Source organism: Rhincodon typus, chromosome 15 (assembly GCF_021869965.1).
Source record: "Rhincodon typus isolate 14 chromosome 15, sRhiTyp1.1, whole genome shotgun sequence".
NCBI lineage: Eukaryota > Metazoa > Chordata > Chondrichthyes > Orectolobiformes > Rhincodontidae > Rhincodon > Rhincodon typus.
This window is the reverse complement of record NC_063346.1, coordinates 47,348,628-47,365,193: the sequence shown is the minus strand read 5'-3', so window position 1 is coordinate 47,365,193 and position 16,566 is coordinate 47,348,628. Positions and strand designations below refer to the sequence as shown.

Genomic DNA, 16,566 nt, shown 5'->3' with positions numbered 1-16,566 from the left:
CCACCTTCTTACCTACACACCTTGTTCCTACTCACCCACCATCTCCTCACTCACCCTCCTCCTGTAATACCTAACCCCCTCACCATTCACCCATACACCCTCACCCACTCCCATCTCCATCACACCACGCTCCTGTCCCTCTCATCACCTTTCACCCTCTATCAACCCCCACCCACCTAGCACCCTTCTGCCAACTATTTAAAGGTATTAAAAACTGAAAGAACTGCTGGTGCTGTAAATCAGGAACAAAAAGTTGCTGGAAAAGGTCAGCAGGTCTGGCAGCATCTGTGAAGGCAAAATGGCAGCATCTGTGAAGGCAAAACAGAGTTAACGTTTCGGGTCCGGTGACCCTTCCTCGGAACTGTTCTGAGGAAGGGTCACCAGACCCAAAACGTTAGCTCTGTTTTTTCCTTCACAGATGCTGCCAAACCTGCTGAGCATTTCCATGCAACTTTGTTTTTGTTATTTAAAAGTATTATTTGACAGTGAATTGGAAAATACTGCAATTTGAGCATTGGATTCAATGAAGATTTGGTTTGTTCGAACAGGTTACAAAGTGAGATGTCAGTGCAAGAAACAAACTTTGGCAGATATATTTCCAGCTGTTTAAGTTGAAACCAGTGAGAAGCTTTCCATGACTCACTGGACTGGTCTGGTTTAGTGGATTTTAAAGAGTTGCAAAACGAATAGGGAAAGTAAAGAAATCAAATTTTTCATCAATTACTCCTGTTTGAATAAATTCAAACAGAATATGGTCTCTTGCTGATTACTAATTTCTTATTTTTGATATGTATTTTTGAGATCAATTAGTATATTTCTTTCAGAACTGAAGCTGCAAAATTAGTTAGTTACAGCTTGAAAATAATATTAAATTAGGGAATTCTCTTTCCTGCAATAAGTAGTTTTATTTAAACAGTGGGAAGAGGGAGCTGTTTTTCTCTTTCTGGTGGAGTACCTTATAGATCAGTATTTAGGCTATAAAAGAGATAGTGTCGGATAAAGCTGTAATTGAAGTTGTGTTTCAGTATGAAGTGCAGCATTTTTACTTAATTATAAGCTGATGACTGCTCTGTAGTGACAGTCAGCCACTATTGTAAGATATATTCACAGACAGTGGCCTTAAAGAATTTTAATGCTTTTCTTATTTTTGTGTTTGCTGTCTAAGATAAACTGAGGTGCATTCATAAATTGCAGTAAGGCCTGGAGTGCCAGCTGTTGTCTGTTCTGAACCTGCACAGGCTGGATAGAGAGGAAATGTGGCCAAAGCTCAGATGCCTGTGTGGTATCTGTGCAGAAGTAAATGATGCTGACAGCTGTCAGTCACAGTTAAAAAATTAATTGCTTGTTAGTCAAGAACAAGGGAATAAATCTGGAAAAAAGATTCAGAACATAATAGAAATTGAAAAATAGGCACTTACGATTCCTCTCTAGCAGGTTTTGATATGATGTAATACTTTTTTCAACGTTTGACTCATCATCCACGTTAGTTCCTATATTTCAAACCATGGTAAGACTTTCGAGGTAAGATGTCAGAAATTATCAATTGTGTCAAAGTTGAATACAGCAATGCACATGTGAATTGAACTCTGAAGACGACGTTTCATAAGCCAGTGAGTTATGTAAAGTTGATGATGCATAATAATCAACACATTGTGTGATGTGGCTAGTATCAAGGCTGGCATTATTGATTCTTTCCAGTTTCCTAGCTGCAGAGGAAATTTACTCCATCTCATGCATCCTTCATATAATATACCTGAGATCTTTCGTTCTTATCTGGAATATCTACCACAAATTGAGCCATAGATAACATGGGCAACCTGTTGTTGCTTCATTTTAACAATTCATTCTACTTTATGCCTCAGGCTGTATAGTATTTCTAAACAAAACTACCGCTTGCCCTCTGTGAATATTATTGACATTTCGCTTGGCATTTAAAAATATAATTTATTTATTTCTGAAAGCTTACTGATTTTCCAAGTCCTAATCTTGGAATTAAGTAAATATTTTGATTTCATTTCTCTGCACTCTTTATCTTGTTGCTGGCTGTTTTAGATTCTGGTGCAAGCAGTCTCTATATTGCTGTAGCTAGCATTTTGACACTAAATTTCATGCCAATTCAGGCTTGTGTTAAGGCTTAGGCTCAATTAGAATTGTTAACCACAATATCTTGGTTCTGTCAGAATTACTATTACCACTTTCCTACCCATCAGGCTGTCCACAAATAAGATTGTGAATGGTGAATGAATTTCTGTTAGTTCTGGTATACAAACTGATGCGTTTGGAACCTAAATGAAGTCTTTCGAAACTCCTTACTTGTAGAACTACATCAGTTTAGGGCTGATAGCTGGACATCAACAACACAATAGTGTGTGTGATCCTTTAAAAATAACTAATTCCATCTCTTACTTTAGTGTTGTTACACATGCATATGCCATATATAAGGTGAATGCTGGAAAATCGTTGTTGACACTTTCATTCCAGAGGTTAAGTTCTGCTCTTGTAGAACAATATTTTGATTAGCTTTCTAGTCTTTCTGTATTAGAAGCATTTGGTTATGTCCAGGGAGTAAATTGTATTTAAAATTATTCCCTTTATATATGTAAACAAAATCACTTTTTTATATGGATTAATGAAAATAATTTGTCCTAAAAAGATCACTAAATCTTCTTATTAAAGAGAAGCAAATGAAAACAGTCAAGAAACAAGTAACTAATTAAAGTGGGGTAATGTTGGGGAGCGGGAGGTCAACTCATTTGAATGAAAAGATTGGTTGTGCACCCTTAAACTCTAAAAACAAATTTGAACTGCTATACTAATTTTTGACATAGAAATAATTTTGAAAATTACTCAACTTAATTATCCTATAGTATTAAGCCAATCTGATCAATCTGTGGTTTCAGGCTTTTAGCCTAGATACTCGAGGCTTTAGGTATTGCGAGGAGTCTTACAAACTGCTTCTTTTTTGGCATGTTCAGCAAGCATTAGACCAGTGACTCAGAAACAGTTTTATGACTTGTGATTGTGGCACATCCACATCCTTGAATGTTTTTCATTCGTTCCAAAGTCTGACTTTTATCACTGTATTTCAGCCTTCCCCCAGAGTATTTAAATGTACAATTATAATTTTGCAAATGCTTCTCAACTCCAAGTTGACCCTTCTCCTGCTGCCTAGCCTCTCACTATGCAAAATATCTATTCTTACGTATTCTCCTGTTACGTACATCCTAAAAGGAATAGCTCCAAGATTCAGATCTCTGTTTATCAGGCCTCACTCACTACAATGATCATATGTTGTATCTCATCTTGTGCAGCTGGTTGTACAACATGGGCCTATGGGCTAAAATGTGGCTTGTTAGCGGAGTCTGACTTGGTGGGTCCATATTGTTCAAAATGTATAATTGGAAGATTTTGAGAAGAGTTGCTCCCCTAATCAGAGGCTTTCTCTCCCATATTTGCTTCTGATAGGTTGAGCAACAAATGTGAGAAAGGAACATTGATTTGTGAGGAGTGAAGTGACAGTCAGGCTAAAGATAGGCAAGAAGAGTTTGTCAGGCCACCTGGAAGAGGTGGGGAGTGGTGACTGAGTGATAACTAAGTGGGCAGACAGACAGAGCTGAGTGAATGACTGACTATGATGTTAGCTGGGTGCATGAGTCACTGGGGCTTGCTGGGTGAGTAAATGAGTTACGGGAGGAAGCATGCAGTAGACGGATAGGTGAGTGAGTGAGTGAATGACTGACGTGAGTGGAACTAACTAAGACACACCTACCCTTACCACTTTCCTCTGCTTTACCCAAACGACCCCTGCCCTACGAACTCCTATCTGCAAAGCAGACTAGAAAAAGGAGAAAATCCCAGGATGAAAGATAACCTACTTACAATTCATACTTTTATGTGAATTATCCCAAAGCCAGCATGGAGCGTGCCTCACTAGAGGCTAACCATGGTCAGTGTTAGTTAAACCTCATTCTTGGACCTGGTGTCCATAACCTTAGGACTTGGGGCCTAAATTTTTCTTTCTCCACCTGAAAAAGTCCATCCTTGGCCTCCTCCAGTGTTGCAGCGACTCAATGCAGATTTGAAGAACAACACCTTGTCCTCCACCTGGGCACGCTACAGCCTGAAGAATTCAGTGTTGGTTCTCCAATTTCAAACAACCTTCCCACCCATCGCCAGGCTTCCTTTCCAGGCCCACCTCCTCCCTTCCATTCCACCTTCTGACCCTCCCTTCCAGCCACCAACTGGATTCATCCCTCCCATCAGCTAACCAGGTCATACCTATTACCAGTGTCCACCTCTCACCACCGTTCCGCTACCCCCTCCTTGCCCCCTCTCCTTATCTGCAGCTCCTCCCACCCCCACATCCAGTCCTGAAGAAACATTGACTTTTCCAGATACTGCCTGGCTTACTGTGTTGTTCCAGCCTCCTGTTTGTCTACCTTGAATTCCAGCATCTGCAGCTTTTTGTCTCTAAACAAAGAATGTCTGCTGCTTCACACTTTCTTAGTGGATATTTTAATAAATTAGTCATTTAAATGATGAATTTATTACTTTGAGACAGCGTATTTTTCCTTTAAAATCCATGTTTATTGTTGTGGGAACCTTATCTTTCTGAAATTTGCTTATTGGCACCCAGAGTGAGGGAAAACAATACTGAAATATGGATCTCCATGGGAAAAAGATAGGCATTCCTGATAGTGAGCCTTTCCTCACTTGAGCTTTCCACCTGTCATTGAACTTCTGTTATCTTAGTAACATAGATAGAAACATAGAATATAGGAACAAGAGCAGGCCATTCAATCCTTTCACTCTTTTCCACCATTCAAAATAATCATGACTGATCATCGAACTCAGTCCCCTGTTCCTGCTTTCTCCCGTTTGATGTCTTTAGTCCTAAGATCTATATTTACATCTTTCTTGAAAGTCTTCAATGTTTCAGCCTCAACAGTTTCCTGTGGCAGCAAATTCCACAGGCTCACTACCCTCTGGATGCAAAACATTATTCCTCACCTTTGTCCTGTAAAGTCTACTCTTTTAACTTTAGGCTGTGACCCCTGGCTCTGGAATCTTGTGATGTACTGTGAGGTAAGACATTGATATAGACTACATTAATAAAGCTATGCTTGAGTGTCATTTAGAGTTAGGTGTATAGGACAAGCATGAAACAGGGAAGAAGAGTTGTGGGGAGTAGTGAGGTTAAAGAATGAGCAAATAAGTCAAACACACAATGCAGGAAGTTCCATCTGACCAAAGTCTTGGAAGGGGAAAATTACCTGGACACTTTGCTCCATGAGGCACAATGTCTACAGCTCAAACTCTAACTCCTCAACTTGGATCCAAAGTTCCTTGAGCTGCAAACACCTAGCGCAGATGTGTTCTGAGTCACCTCGATTTCCAACAGTTTCCTCATCTTGCAGCAGCATAACTATGTCACGCATCCTTCATTGCAGTTATACTTAATTTAGTTGGTTACCTTGCTATCATATCACTGCTGCGACTTGAAGAGTTGCCTACTGTTCACCTATTGGAATTTTCATTCTTATTGGATTTTGTTTAAAGATTATTATCCAGCATTTTGTTAACAAGCTAGTTTTAAGAAAAAGAAAGTAGCAACCTAAACACAAACTAAAGCCCTGACTTTTACTTTAAATGCAAGAAATACCCCGCAATCCTATTGACAAGGCATATGTTGTTCAATATGTCATATTGTTGTTCATGATGTTACTCGCAACTACTGCAGGTAGACATCTCAGTCTGTGACTTCTTCATCTCTCTTGTGCCACTCATTAACATAAACCAGTTTGAACCTAAGGAATAAAATAAAACCTAGATACTCATCAATTAACCAGCTTCTTTTCCTGTAGCTGAGCAAGAATCAATTCCTAGATGCTGCAAATGTTTACTTAAAAGAAACCAAAAAACTTCTCTCTCCCTCTTCAGAACACCCTGAAACACTCAGCTGTAAAAATCTATTGGACGTCAGTTGGCTACTTAAAAATTTACTCCTAACACAAGAAATCTGTGAAGGCTCTTAAAGGGGTTGCAGTTTCAGCTTGTTCTTAATCAAGCTATTCTTTCAGTGGAATATTTGAAAAACTCCTACTGGCAACTATAGAATTTAAACTGTAGCTTTTTAGTTTAATACTAACGACAACCTACAAACTAAAAAAAAAGAATAATTGCGCTCAGTCCTAGCTTTTCTTTACACTTTTCTCCATGGAGAATCAGCTGTGTAATGTTATTCATTCTTTTTGTTTTCTTCCAGAGAAACAATGGAAACTGTCACAGAATTATATAACAAAGTGGATGAGGGAATCCATGAGCTGGTTATGTTATCTAATAAATGTATTCAGGAACTAGAGTTTTTGAAAGAATTCAAAACACATGAAAGAGAGTTTAAGGAGGTAAGAGATTAATGAATCAATTGAAAGATTAATGATCCATATAATGTTTAGTCAGTTCACAAACGTATTTTGATATTTTGAAGATGAAGTAACCAGGCAATAGCTTTTGCCATATGAAGGCATTGTATGATAAACATTAGGAACCAGAGAGAACCATTTAGCCCCATGACAAGATCCTGGTTGATCTGTATTCCACTTGATTTGCCTGACTTCTTAAAAAAAAATTCATTCATGGATGAGGGCGTCCCTGACTGGACCAGGATTAATTACCCATTCCTAATTACTCAGAGGGCAATTAAGAGTCAACCACATTACTGTGGGTAACGGACGGCGGTTTCCTTCCTTGAAGAGCGTTAGTGAACAAGATGGGTAGCTATGCCACATATCCTTAATAAAACCCTATCTGCCTTGGTCTTGAGCTCCAGTTGTACTATTAAAGTTAACCTTTTGGTGAAGAGAATTTCAGATTCATATCACAGTTTGTGTATTTGTATACATTTATATATATATTTGGACTTTCAGAAAACATTTGATACAGTGCCAGATGGCAGATTGGTTAGCAAATTAGAAATGTTTGGGATTGATGGATCCTTGGATTAGATGTTGGCTAAAAGATAGAAAACAGAGTGGGTATTGTAGGGGGTATCTCTCAGATTGGAAAAAAGGTTCAAAGTGGTGTTCCCCAGGGATTGGTGTTGGGACCCTTGCCTTTCCTGATTTATATAAACTTTGATTTGTAGAAGGTGTTGAGGGCAAAATCTCTAAATTTGCAGATAATTCTAAGCTAAGGAGAATAGTGGATATTAAGGATGATGCTCAGCAATTTCAGAGGGACACTGACAAGTTGGTCCAATGGGCAGACACCTGGCAGGTGAACTTCAGTGCACAGACATGGAAGGTAATGCATTTTGGTAGAAGAAACATACAATAATCAGGCTGAGTGGTCTAACTTTGAGGGGAGTACAGGAGCAGAGGGATATTGGGTTCAAGTGCATTATTCTCAGAAGGTGCTTTGAGGAGTTGCTTTGCCAACCAGAAGTTCAGTTACTGTCATGCTCCTCCAATCATAGGTTCCTCCTTTCTGCTTTGCTGCTCCGTTAGACTCAAAATCTGTGATTGGAGGAACAGCAGGGTCAGAATGGAAGGAATTGTGATTGGAGAAATTAATCTGGTTGCTTCTACCCATGAAAGGGATTTGCCGATTGAAGCAGGCCCAGCAGAGCCCTCACGTAGCTTGACCAAGGTGAATGTCTTTGGGGGTGACCAAGCTTCAGCTGGTCATGAGGGGAGGTGATGACATAATGGTACTATCAGTAAACTATTAATCCAAAGACGTGGGTATTTTGGGTTTAAATTTCACCATAGCAAATAGTGGAATTTGAATTCAATAATTAAATAAAAATCTGGAGTCAAATGATGACTGTGAAACCAGTGTCAGTTGTCAGAACCAGCTGGACCACTAATGTCCTTGAGGGAAGGTAACCACCAACCTTGCTTAGTCTGGCGCGGCCTACATGTGACTCCGGATCCACAATAATGTCGTTGACTCTTAACTGCCCTCTGGGGGATAATAAATGTTTGTTTATCCAGTGATGTTCACATCCCATGGATGAATAAATAAAAAGGTGGGTTTGTGTAATAGGATGGAGGACATATGGAGCTGCTGGCTACCCTGGCATAATTCCTCCAATGCTGTTTTAATTTTTGCCTTTGTGACTCAAGTGAATACGTTATTTGATTTCGCTACTCCTTTAGGCATATAACTATGGATGAGCTTGAAAGTTTGATTGATTTCTTGTCACGTGTACCACAGTCAGTGAAAAACTTTGTTTACGAGCAGTACAGGCAGATCATAGTAAGCAAGTATGTACAGATCATAGTTAGTAAAAAGACTTAAACAGAGGCATACAAGTTACATTGCACAGGGCATGCGCTAGGCGAGATCAACATTAGCAAAGTCAGCATTATTTAAGGCTAAAGAGTCTGTTCATCAGTCTAAAAATGGTCAAGAAGAAGCTGTTCCTGAACCTCCTGGTGCGTGTGTTCAGGCTTCTGTATCTTCTGCCTGACAGAAGAGGTTGTGGGAGAACATTACCGGCATGCGATCGGTCTTTGATGATGTTGGCAGCCTTTCTGCAGTAGCGAGCCATGTAAATGGAGTCCTTGAATGGAAGGTTGGCTTCTGTGATGGTCTGGGCTGTGCACACCACCTTCTGTAGTTTCTTACCATCCTGTGCAGAGCAGTTGCCATTCCAGGCCATTAGGCACCTGGACAATATGCTTTCAGTGGTGCATCTGTAGAAGTTGGTGAGGGTCCTTATGGACATGCCAAATTTCCTGAGCCACCTGAGGAAGAAGAGGCATTGTTGTGCCTTCTTGACAGTCGCATCTACATGAGAAGTCCAGGACAAGTTGTCAGTTATCGTCACTCAGAGGAACTTGACGCTTTCCACCCTCTCAACCTCAGTTCTGTTAAAGTAGATGGGGGCGTGTTCACCTCCTTTCTTTCTGAAGTCAATGATCAGTTCTTTAGTTTTGCTGACATTTAGAGAGAGGTTGTTCTCATGGCACCATGTCACCAAGCCTTCTATCTTACTTCTGTATTTTGACTCGTCGTTGTTAGATATCCTTCCTACTACGGTGGTGTCATCACCAAATGTGTAGATGGTGTTCATTCGGAATTTGGCAACACAGTCGTGGGTGTACAGGAAAGACAGTAGGGTACTGAGGACACTTCCTTGGGGGGCTTCATTGTTGAGTGTTATTGTGGAGGAGGTGCAGTTACCTATCTTCACTGATTGTGGTCTGTGGGTCAGAAAACTCAGGATCCAGTTGCAGAGGGTGGAGCCAACATCAAGATCACAGAGTTTTGAGATCAGTCTGCAGGGGATAATGGTATTGAAGGTGGAGCTGTAGTCAATGAGCAGAAGTCTGACGTAGGTGTCCTTGTTGTCCAGATGTTCCAGGGATGAGTGCAGGGCTAGGGATATGGCTATGGACCTGTTACCTGTAGGCACATTTAGGGGATCAAGGTAGGCTGGGAGACCGGAGTTGATGTGGGCCATGACCAGCTTCTTGAAGCACTTCATTATTATTGAGGTCAGAGCCAATGGGCGGTAGTCATTAAGGCACATTTCGTGTGCTTTCTTAGGTACAGGGACAATGGACGTTGTCCATTGAATGCGCAGGAGGGGACTATTATCACCTTATACTTACCTTCAACCATAATCTGTTTTGTCAGCAACCAACTGTTTCTCTCATGGTCCTTGGTGCTGTAACTTAAAATCCAATGATCTTCACCCTGAGCTTTAATTTGTTTTTAATGATCATACTTTGCATTTTGAATTTTAAGTTGTGCACGATTGTGCATTAACATTGTATGTCAAATATAAACGAAAGCTGAAATTTTTTTTAACATACCAAATAATTTGTGCTGGACCTGAGTTTTGGATGGGGTTGGGAGTTGAGTATCAACAGTTGATCCTGTGGCTGCCAACTGAGTATACATGTGGTTATGGAGGTTGAGAGATTTACTTATTATAAATTAACAGGAACATTTTATTTATAGATTCATGCTTTTTTGATAATTGTGCTATATTTTCTAACAAAGAAAGCCCTAAAAAAGTCCAATGTTACTACATGACTGTATCGTCTTATGAAAATAAGACAGTGAAAATTAAAAAATGTAGTCCCTGAAAATCCAGGCATTGCCATTGGGAAAATATCACTAGGGTCCGAAGGAAGCAAATAAAACATTTGACCCTTGTCCAAAAATGTTCTTCCATTTTGGTATCCCATTGATTTCTAAATAATTCCAAGACATTTGCTTGTACTATGCTTATTAAATGAACATGAGTTTGTTTACAAGTATGAGCATGGCTTCTATATGTGCAGTTTCCTTTGTGATATTGATATCTTTTTCAGGTGAGTAGTTGGATAGAGCAAGTTGGAGAAAAGCAACTGGAGAGATGTAACGAATTGGAGGATTCACTGGATTCATTGCAAAGGACACAGGGAGAGTTCAAGAGCTTTTGCAATGTTGCTTATGTATGTATAAATTACTTTGGTTGACCAAATAAAATGTTTTGACTGTTGTCCTAAAACATTTTTCCATTTTTGTATCCGATTGATTCCTGAATTATTCCAGGACATTTGCTTGCACCACGTGAGTTCTCTGTAAGATAACTTAAAACTGAACTTGCAGCCGACGAAGTTGTTTGTTTTATGCATTTTAGTGGCAATTAAAATTATGCTTGAAATTAATGAACTTGTCCTTTGGGTACTGATGTACTAGACAAATCTGAGTGTTTTGCTGCATATGTGGCCTAGAACATTAAACCCTAAGAAACAGGAGCAGGAGTAGGTTTCAGTCTCTTGAGCCTGCTCCATTGTATCATATTATCATGGCTGATCTTAGCCTCAGTCTCAGCTCCTCCTTCCTGCCACCTCCCCATAACTCTTTAACCTGTTACTAACTAAAAATCTGTCTCCTCCTTAAATTTATTCTCTGTTCCAGTATCCATTACACTCTGGGGTAGTGAATTCCACAGATTCATGACCCTTTGAGAGAAGTAATTCCTTATCTCTGTTTTAAATCTGACACCCCTTAGCCTAAACTATGATCTTTAGTTCTAGATTGCCCAACATGGGGTAACATCCGTTCTGCGTGTTTGTCAGTTCCCTTTAGCGTACCTCAATTCAATCTTCTCCCATTCTTCTAAATTCTAACAAGTATAAGCCTCAGACTCTCTTCATAAAATCTCTGGAGTTAATCTAGTGACTGAACTGCCTCCAGTGCAACTACATCCTTCCTCAAGGGGACCAAAACTATACACAGCTCTGCAGATGTGGTCTCACCAATGCCCTGTACAATTGCAATAACACTTCATACTTTTATACTCTATTCCCTTAGCAATAAATATCAAAGTTCCACTTACCCTCCGTATTACCTCCTGTACCTGCACACTAGTTTTCTACGGTACATGCCCAAATCTTCTTGCATCAAAGAATTCTAAAGATTCTGTCCATTTAGATATTAAGTTGCCTTTATGTTCTTCCATGCAAAATGGACAACTTCACACTTATTTAAATTAATCTCAATCTGCCAAATTTTGGCCCACTCACCTAACCTATCCACATTTGATTGTAAATTTCTTATTTCTTCATTGCAACTTACTTTTCCACCTATTCTAATGTGACCTGCAACTTTGGCTATATTTTCCAATAAAATGGCATTCTATTCCTGTATCTAAGTCTTAATATATATTGTAAATAGTTAGAGCCCGAGGACTGAACCCTGTGACATCCAACTAGTTACAGCTTACCAACCAGATAAAGATATTTTTCTCCAACACTCTGCTTTCTGTTGGTTAATCAATCCTCTATCCATGCTAATATACTACCCCTACCACCATATGATCTTACCTTGTGCATTAACCTTTTGTGTGGCATCTTATAAAATGCCTTCTGGAAGTCTAGATATACTACATCTACAGGATCCCATTGTCCATTTTGCCTGTTACATTTTCAAAGAACTCTAGCAAATTAGTTCAACATGATTGACCCTTCATAGAACCACACTGGCTTTGACTTTCTAAATATTCCATTACCACTTCCTTAAAAGATCCCAACAATTTACCAAATGACCAAACATTAACCTCACTGGACTTTTGATTTGCATATTCATAGATCCTTCAAACAGGCAGATGCTTCATCCACTGAGGTAGTGCTGACATTTTAGGAGCAACCTAAGAGGCTTCCTGCCCATTATCTCATTGAGGCATTTTGGGAAATTGAAATTAACCCCATGGTGTTCTTTCACAGTATTTCAATAAGGCTTAATCTGGGACATTGTTTTCAATTTTTGTTTCCTCTCACTGGGTGTTAAAGAGAACCCAAAAAAAAATTCAGCCTATTAAAATGATCCGTGAGTAAAATTTTCAATTTTGCAATAGCTGAATGAACTAGCTCTTATTACTTTTCGAAAATGTTTAGATTTGGGAATGGCATTTAAAATTACAAAACGGTGTGGATTACCTTAACAAAAAGATTTCTTGGACTAAATGGGTTAGATAAAATGAGGGGTCAGGTGTTTAAGTTAGTGCAAACATTGTTCAATCAGGAGCACAGCGCATGCTCAGTCTATACAATCCAAATTCAGGTTCCCCCGGGACTAATCTGCTTCTCTAATCCAGGTTAGTGCAACAAAGCTTTCACAATGTCTCCACTCATGCCTGTTTGAATTTCAGTCCAGTCCTGATTATGTCTTCGGAATCAGGCATATATACATATACAAAGAATGATCTTGCTGACTTCAGGTTGATGTCCCACCTCATGCTCAGGAGAAGTGGCTAAAAGTAAAGTTGGATCCTGCTGGTTTGGCGTAATTTAAAATGCTTCCACCACCACCTCCCCTGCCAAATTTCAACCAATTGGATAAAGACTTACAAATCTATTTATTGAAGTGATTAATCGTGGAATAGTTTGTTAGCTGTCAGCACTATTGTTTCTAGGAGCTGGGTTGAAATATACCTCAGATTTCTGATAGATAGTTTCACTGAAGAGTTAAGAATTTTAATGTCACCTTGTTCACATCAGTGAATTGAATTCACTGTACAATTTAAAAGTTAAAAGTATTTTGTTGGCAAAGTGAGGGCTTCTTTGAGATTGTCAAAAGAAGTGTAAGCCAGGCTCTGCTTCATATCTCATACGTTATGAGCTAGATATTTGATCCTCGGCAGTCGACATGTACACAAATCATTCGTATGTTTAGGTTTGTTAACTATTTTGCAATCATATAGATAAATTTAGCCTGATTGTTTACACATGCTGATGTATTAAGTTGGTCGTTTTGTCTTTTTTTAGCTCCTTGTATTAAGTTCTCCAATTTCATTCTTACATTCCTGACTAAATATCCAGTTAGTTTTTAGTTGTATAATACAATTTTCTAATTTCCCTCTATTCCCTCCAAATCTCCCAAATTCTGAGGGTGCAACATGCTTAATTTAAGAATGCCTTTTAATTGCTTTAACTATTCCTCCTCATTTGGTGCTTTAAGATATTGGTGTTATCATCTTTAAACAGCTTTAACAAATGATTTGCACTTAAGTTTCTTGGCAAGGCAGTGTAAGTGGCAAATATCTGTTAATTCACACTACTGATAATTGTAATTGCTGTTAATATATTCAGCTTGTTTTTGAAAAGAGCTGCCTAATCAAATTTCTTAAAATACATATGTTAAAGGAGATTAATTGCTTAGTAGCAGCAAAGCAATGTTTCACAGCAATGAGATTGAACTAGATTCATCTTTGAGTCAAAGACATTGCACTGCAATTGGAAAATGGAAGGGGCTGACATGTTTGGGTCAGAAAATTGATCAAGAAATTCACAACTGACGAGTTATTTTGAATAACTGAGGCTAGTATCCTTGCCATTCCCAGACCTCAATTTAAAATAATCAGTCATTTTATAATTAAGAATTGCCCAACTGTCGCTGTCTACTGCATTTGTCACATTTTCAGAAGAACACCAGAAGTCGTTTAGGTGAAGATTTTGCCCACCAGATTGTTTTAAGTCAACTTTTGTGTGGGCTGTTTTCCTCTACAGTGCCTTTTTTCTTTGAAGTTAGAGTCAATGGAATGATGAAGTCCAATTAAAATTAAAGTGCTAGTTGGCAAAGTTATTCAATAATTTCCTAATTTTAGAAGAAAATTAACTGTTTAATCTTTGTGGTCAAAACTTTAGTTATTTGATGCTTGTACCATGTTTAAAAGTTTACTGGACTAATTATTTTAGTCTTTTCATTGCTTTCTGACATTGTCTGGAGTATTGTATTGAAATTGGATCTCCAAATAGCTAGGGACTAGCATGGTGATTTTTTTAAAATCATGTACCTTCTGAGAAATAATGCATTTTATCTTACAAATACTTAAGCCCCGTTCTTGTGAAATCTTTATTTCTTTTTCAATGATAACACCTTGAACCATTATTGATTTTTTTTTCCAACTATATTGAATATATGTGCTTCAATGTCATTTTGCATAGAGCAGTAATTGCATTGACCTGAAGTTATGATTCAATGCTATAATAAAGTAAAACACATTTCCCATTACTATTTTCAAGACTACATTTAACATTGACTTTTACCCATGAAATTGTTTAGGTCATATGAAAAGATTTTGATATATCGTTTATGAAGTGTATTAACTGTTATGTTAGGAAGTTACAGCGCTAGATAATTAAATTATCTCCTTTTCTTTTTCCAAGGCAAGGCTTCTCTAAAACAATATTACATGTTTTTGATTGCTCAGTTTTGAAAAGGTATCCTCTTTCATTACAGGAGTATTGCAGAAAAGGCAGAGAACTTTTGAAGAAGCTGGAACAGTGGCAAGACTTCAAGTCACCAGCATTGCATGTTTTTGAAGAAAAGTTACAGACATACAGAAAACAGTATGATGAATTTGTGAAGAACCTGGATGAATGCAGACTAAAGATTGACAGTACTTTAAAATTGCACAAATTCTTTGACAAGGTAAATGGAATGATAAATAATTTATTTTAAAGTTATTGCAGAGATGGGTTTAAGAAATGAACTGAGGTGCTCATTGCTTACAGTGGCATAAGCAAATTACTTGATAAACGTTTGCAATAACATATACGTTTGTACTGTTATATCTCCCAGCACAAGCACTAAATTATGGTAGAAGAAATAGGAATCAGAGGGGGTCATTTGCCCCCTTTCAGCCAGCTTAATTTTTTTTTTTAAAAGCACTGACATACATACATTTGCTTTATCAACTAGGTGGTGTATTCACTGTTAACTTACAATGATTCTGTACAGGGACACCCAAGTTCATCTGAATATCAACATTTCCTCAGTATTTAAAATCATGTATGCTGTTTTTCTGTTTTTTCATTCCTCTTCACACTTCCACAAATTATTCCATTTGTGTCTTTCTTACTCACAAACTGTTCGTCTCATCTTGTAACATTTTTGCGGCTCCCTCACTGCTTACTTTCCCTCTTAGCTATATTGTCAGTAACTTGATTCCTCCATCTTAAATCATTGATAGGAATATAACTAGCCGAGGACCAAGCACAGATTGTGGTATAGCCTGACATCCTGAAAATGACTGGTTTATTTCTAATGATAACAAGGTGTAGAGCTGGATGAACACACCAGGCCAAGCAGCATCAGAGGTGCAGGAAAGTCGACATTTCGGGTCTGGACCCTTCATTTTCTGAACAACAAACAACATATCTTGAGCATAATTTTCCTTTTATGTTACCACATCCCTAATGAGGGGAAAAATGCATTAGTCATAAAGGGAATGGTAGATTTCAAATGTAGGGTATAGGATTCATTTTACAAGTCTGTCATCCATCTTCAAGTCCAACACTGTCCATGTTCCATGTAATATTACTGAAAAGTTACTTTCCAGTTCTTCCCATTGTGTTTTCTGCTTGTCCTTTTGGTTCCTTGTTTGCCTGTTGTATGTATTGTTGAGAGGGCAGTCATGTGAGCTTGCCCTAGATACTGTCTAAAATCCATTGCAAATTGCCACTCAAAAGGATACACAAGAATAATGTAAGGTGTTTGCCCACCATTTTCCATCTTTTCAGTGCTTAAGTTCAAAGTTCGAATATTTTAAGAAGTCTTAATCAAAATCCAAAAGAACTGTGGATGCTGGAAATCAGAAACAAGAACAGAAGTTACTGAAAATCCTGCCAGACCTGAATTTTTTCCTGCAATTTCTATTTCTGTCAAAAAAGAATTTTGTTTTTTCTTTTGATGGAAAAGTCCAGAGTGACATGTTTCTGTGCAAATATCAAAATGTTACCTACGCAGTACTTTATTTCTTCTTTCATGGGATGTGAAGTTAACCAAACCACCTGGATGACCTCCAGCATGTTTGAGTCATGAATCAGGAATGTGGTCAAATTAAATCAACTGAAGAAAAAGGAAAATTATAATAATTACAGACAACTGCCCCAAATATCCTGACATCACCAGCCTCAAGTCAAGCTGACATTCTTGTCTCAGAGGTGATAAGGAACCTAAAAGCCAACCACAGAAGCCAGCTGAATTTTCACTTTATCAAGGCCATCAATAAGGAGGAGTTCAACCCAGCTGTTCTAGAGGACAGATGTTCATGGTCAAGGA

At 38.4% G+C, this 16,566-nt stretch overlaps 1 protein-coding gene across 2 annotated transcripts in view; it reads left to right on the top strand.

The window, feature by feature from the left end:
- The window catches only part of plekhg4 (pleckstrin homology domain containing, family G (with RhoGef domain) member 4), a 182,805-nt gene that overhangs the window by 113,138 nt on the left and 53,101 nt on the right, over positions 1-16,566 (top strand). For both annotated transcript variants that reach the window (XM_048606077.1, XM_048606076.1), the window contains exons 11-13: positions 6,266-6,404; positions 10,329-10,451; positions 14,743-14,934. In XM_048606077.1, the coding sequence (XP_048462034.1) occupies positions 6,266-6,404; positions 10,329-10,451; positions 14,743-14,934 (454 nt within the window). The remainder of the gene's footprint in view (positions 1-6,265; positions 6,405-10,328; positions 10,452-14,742; positions 14,935-16,566) is intronic.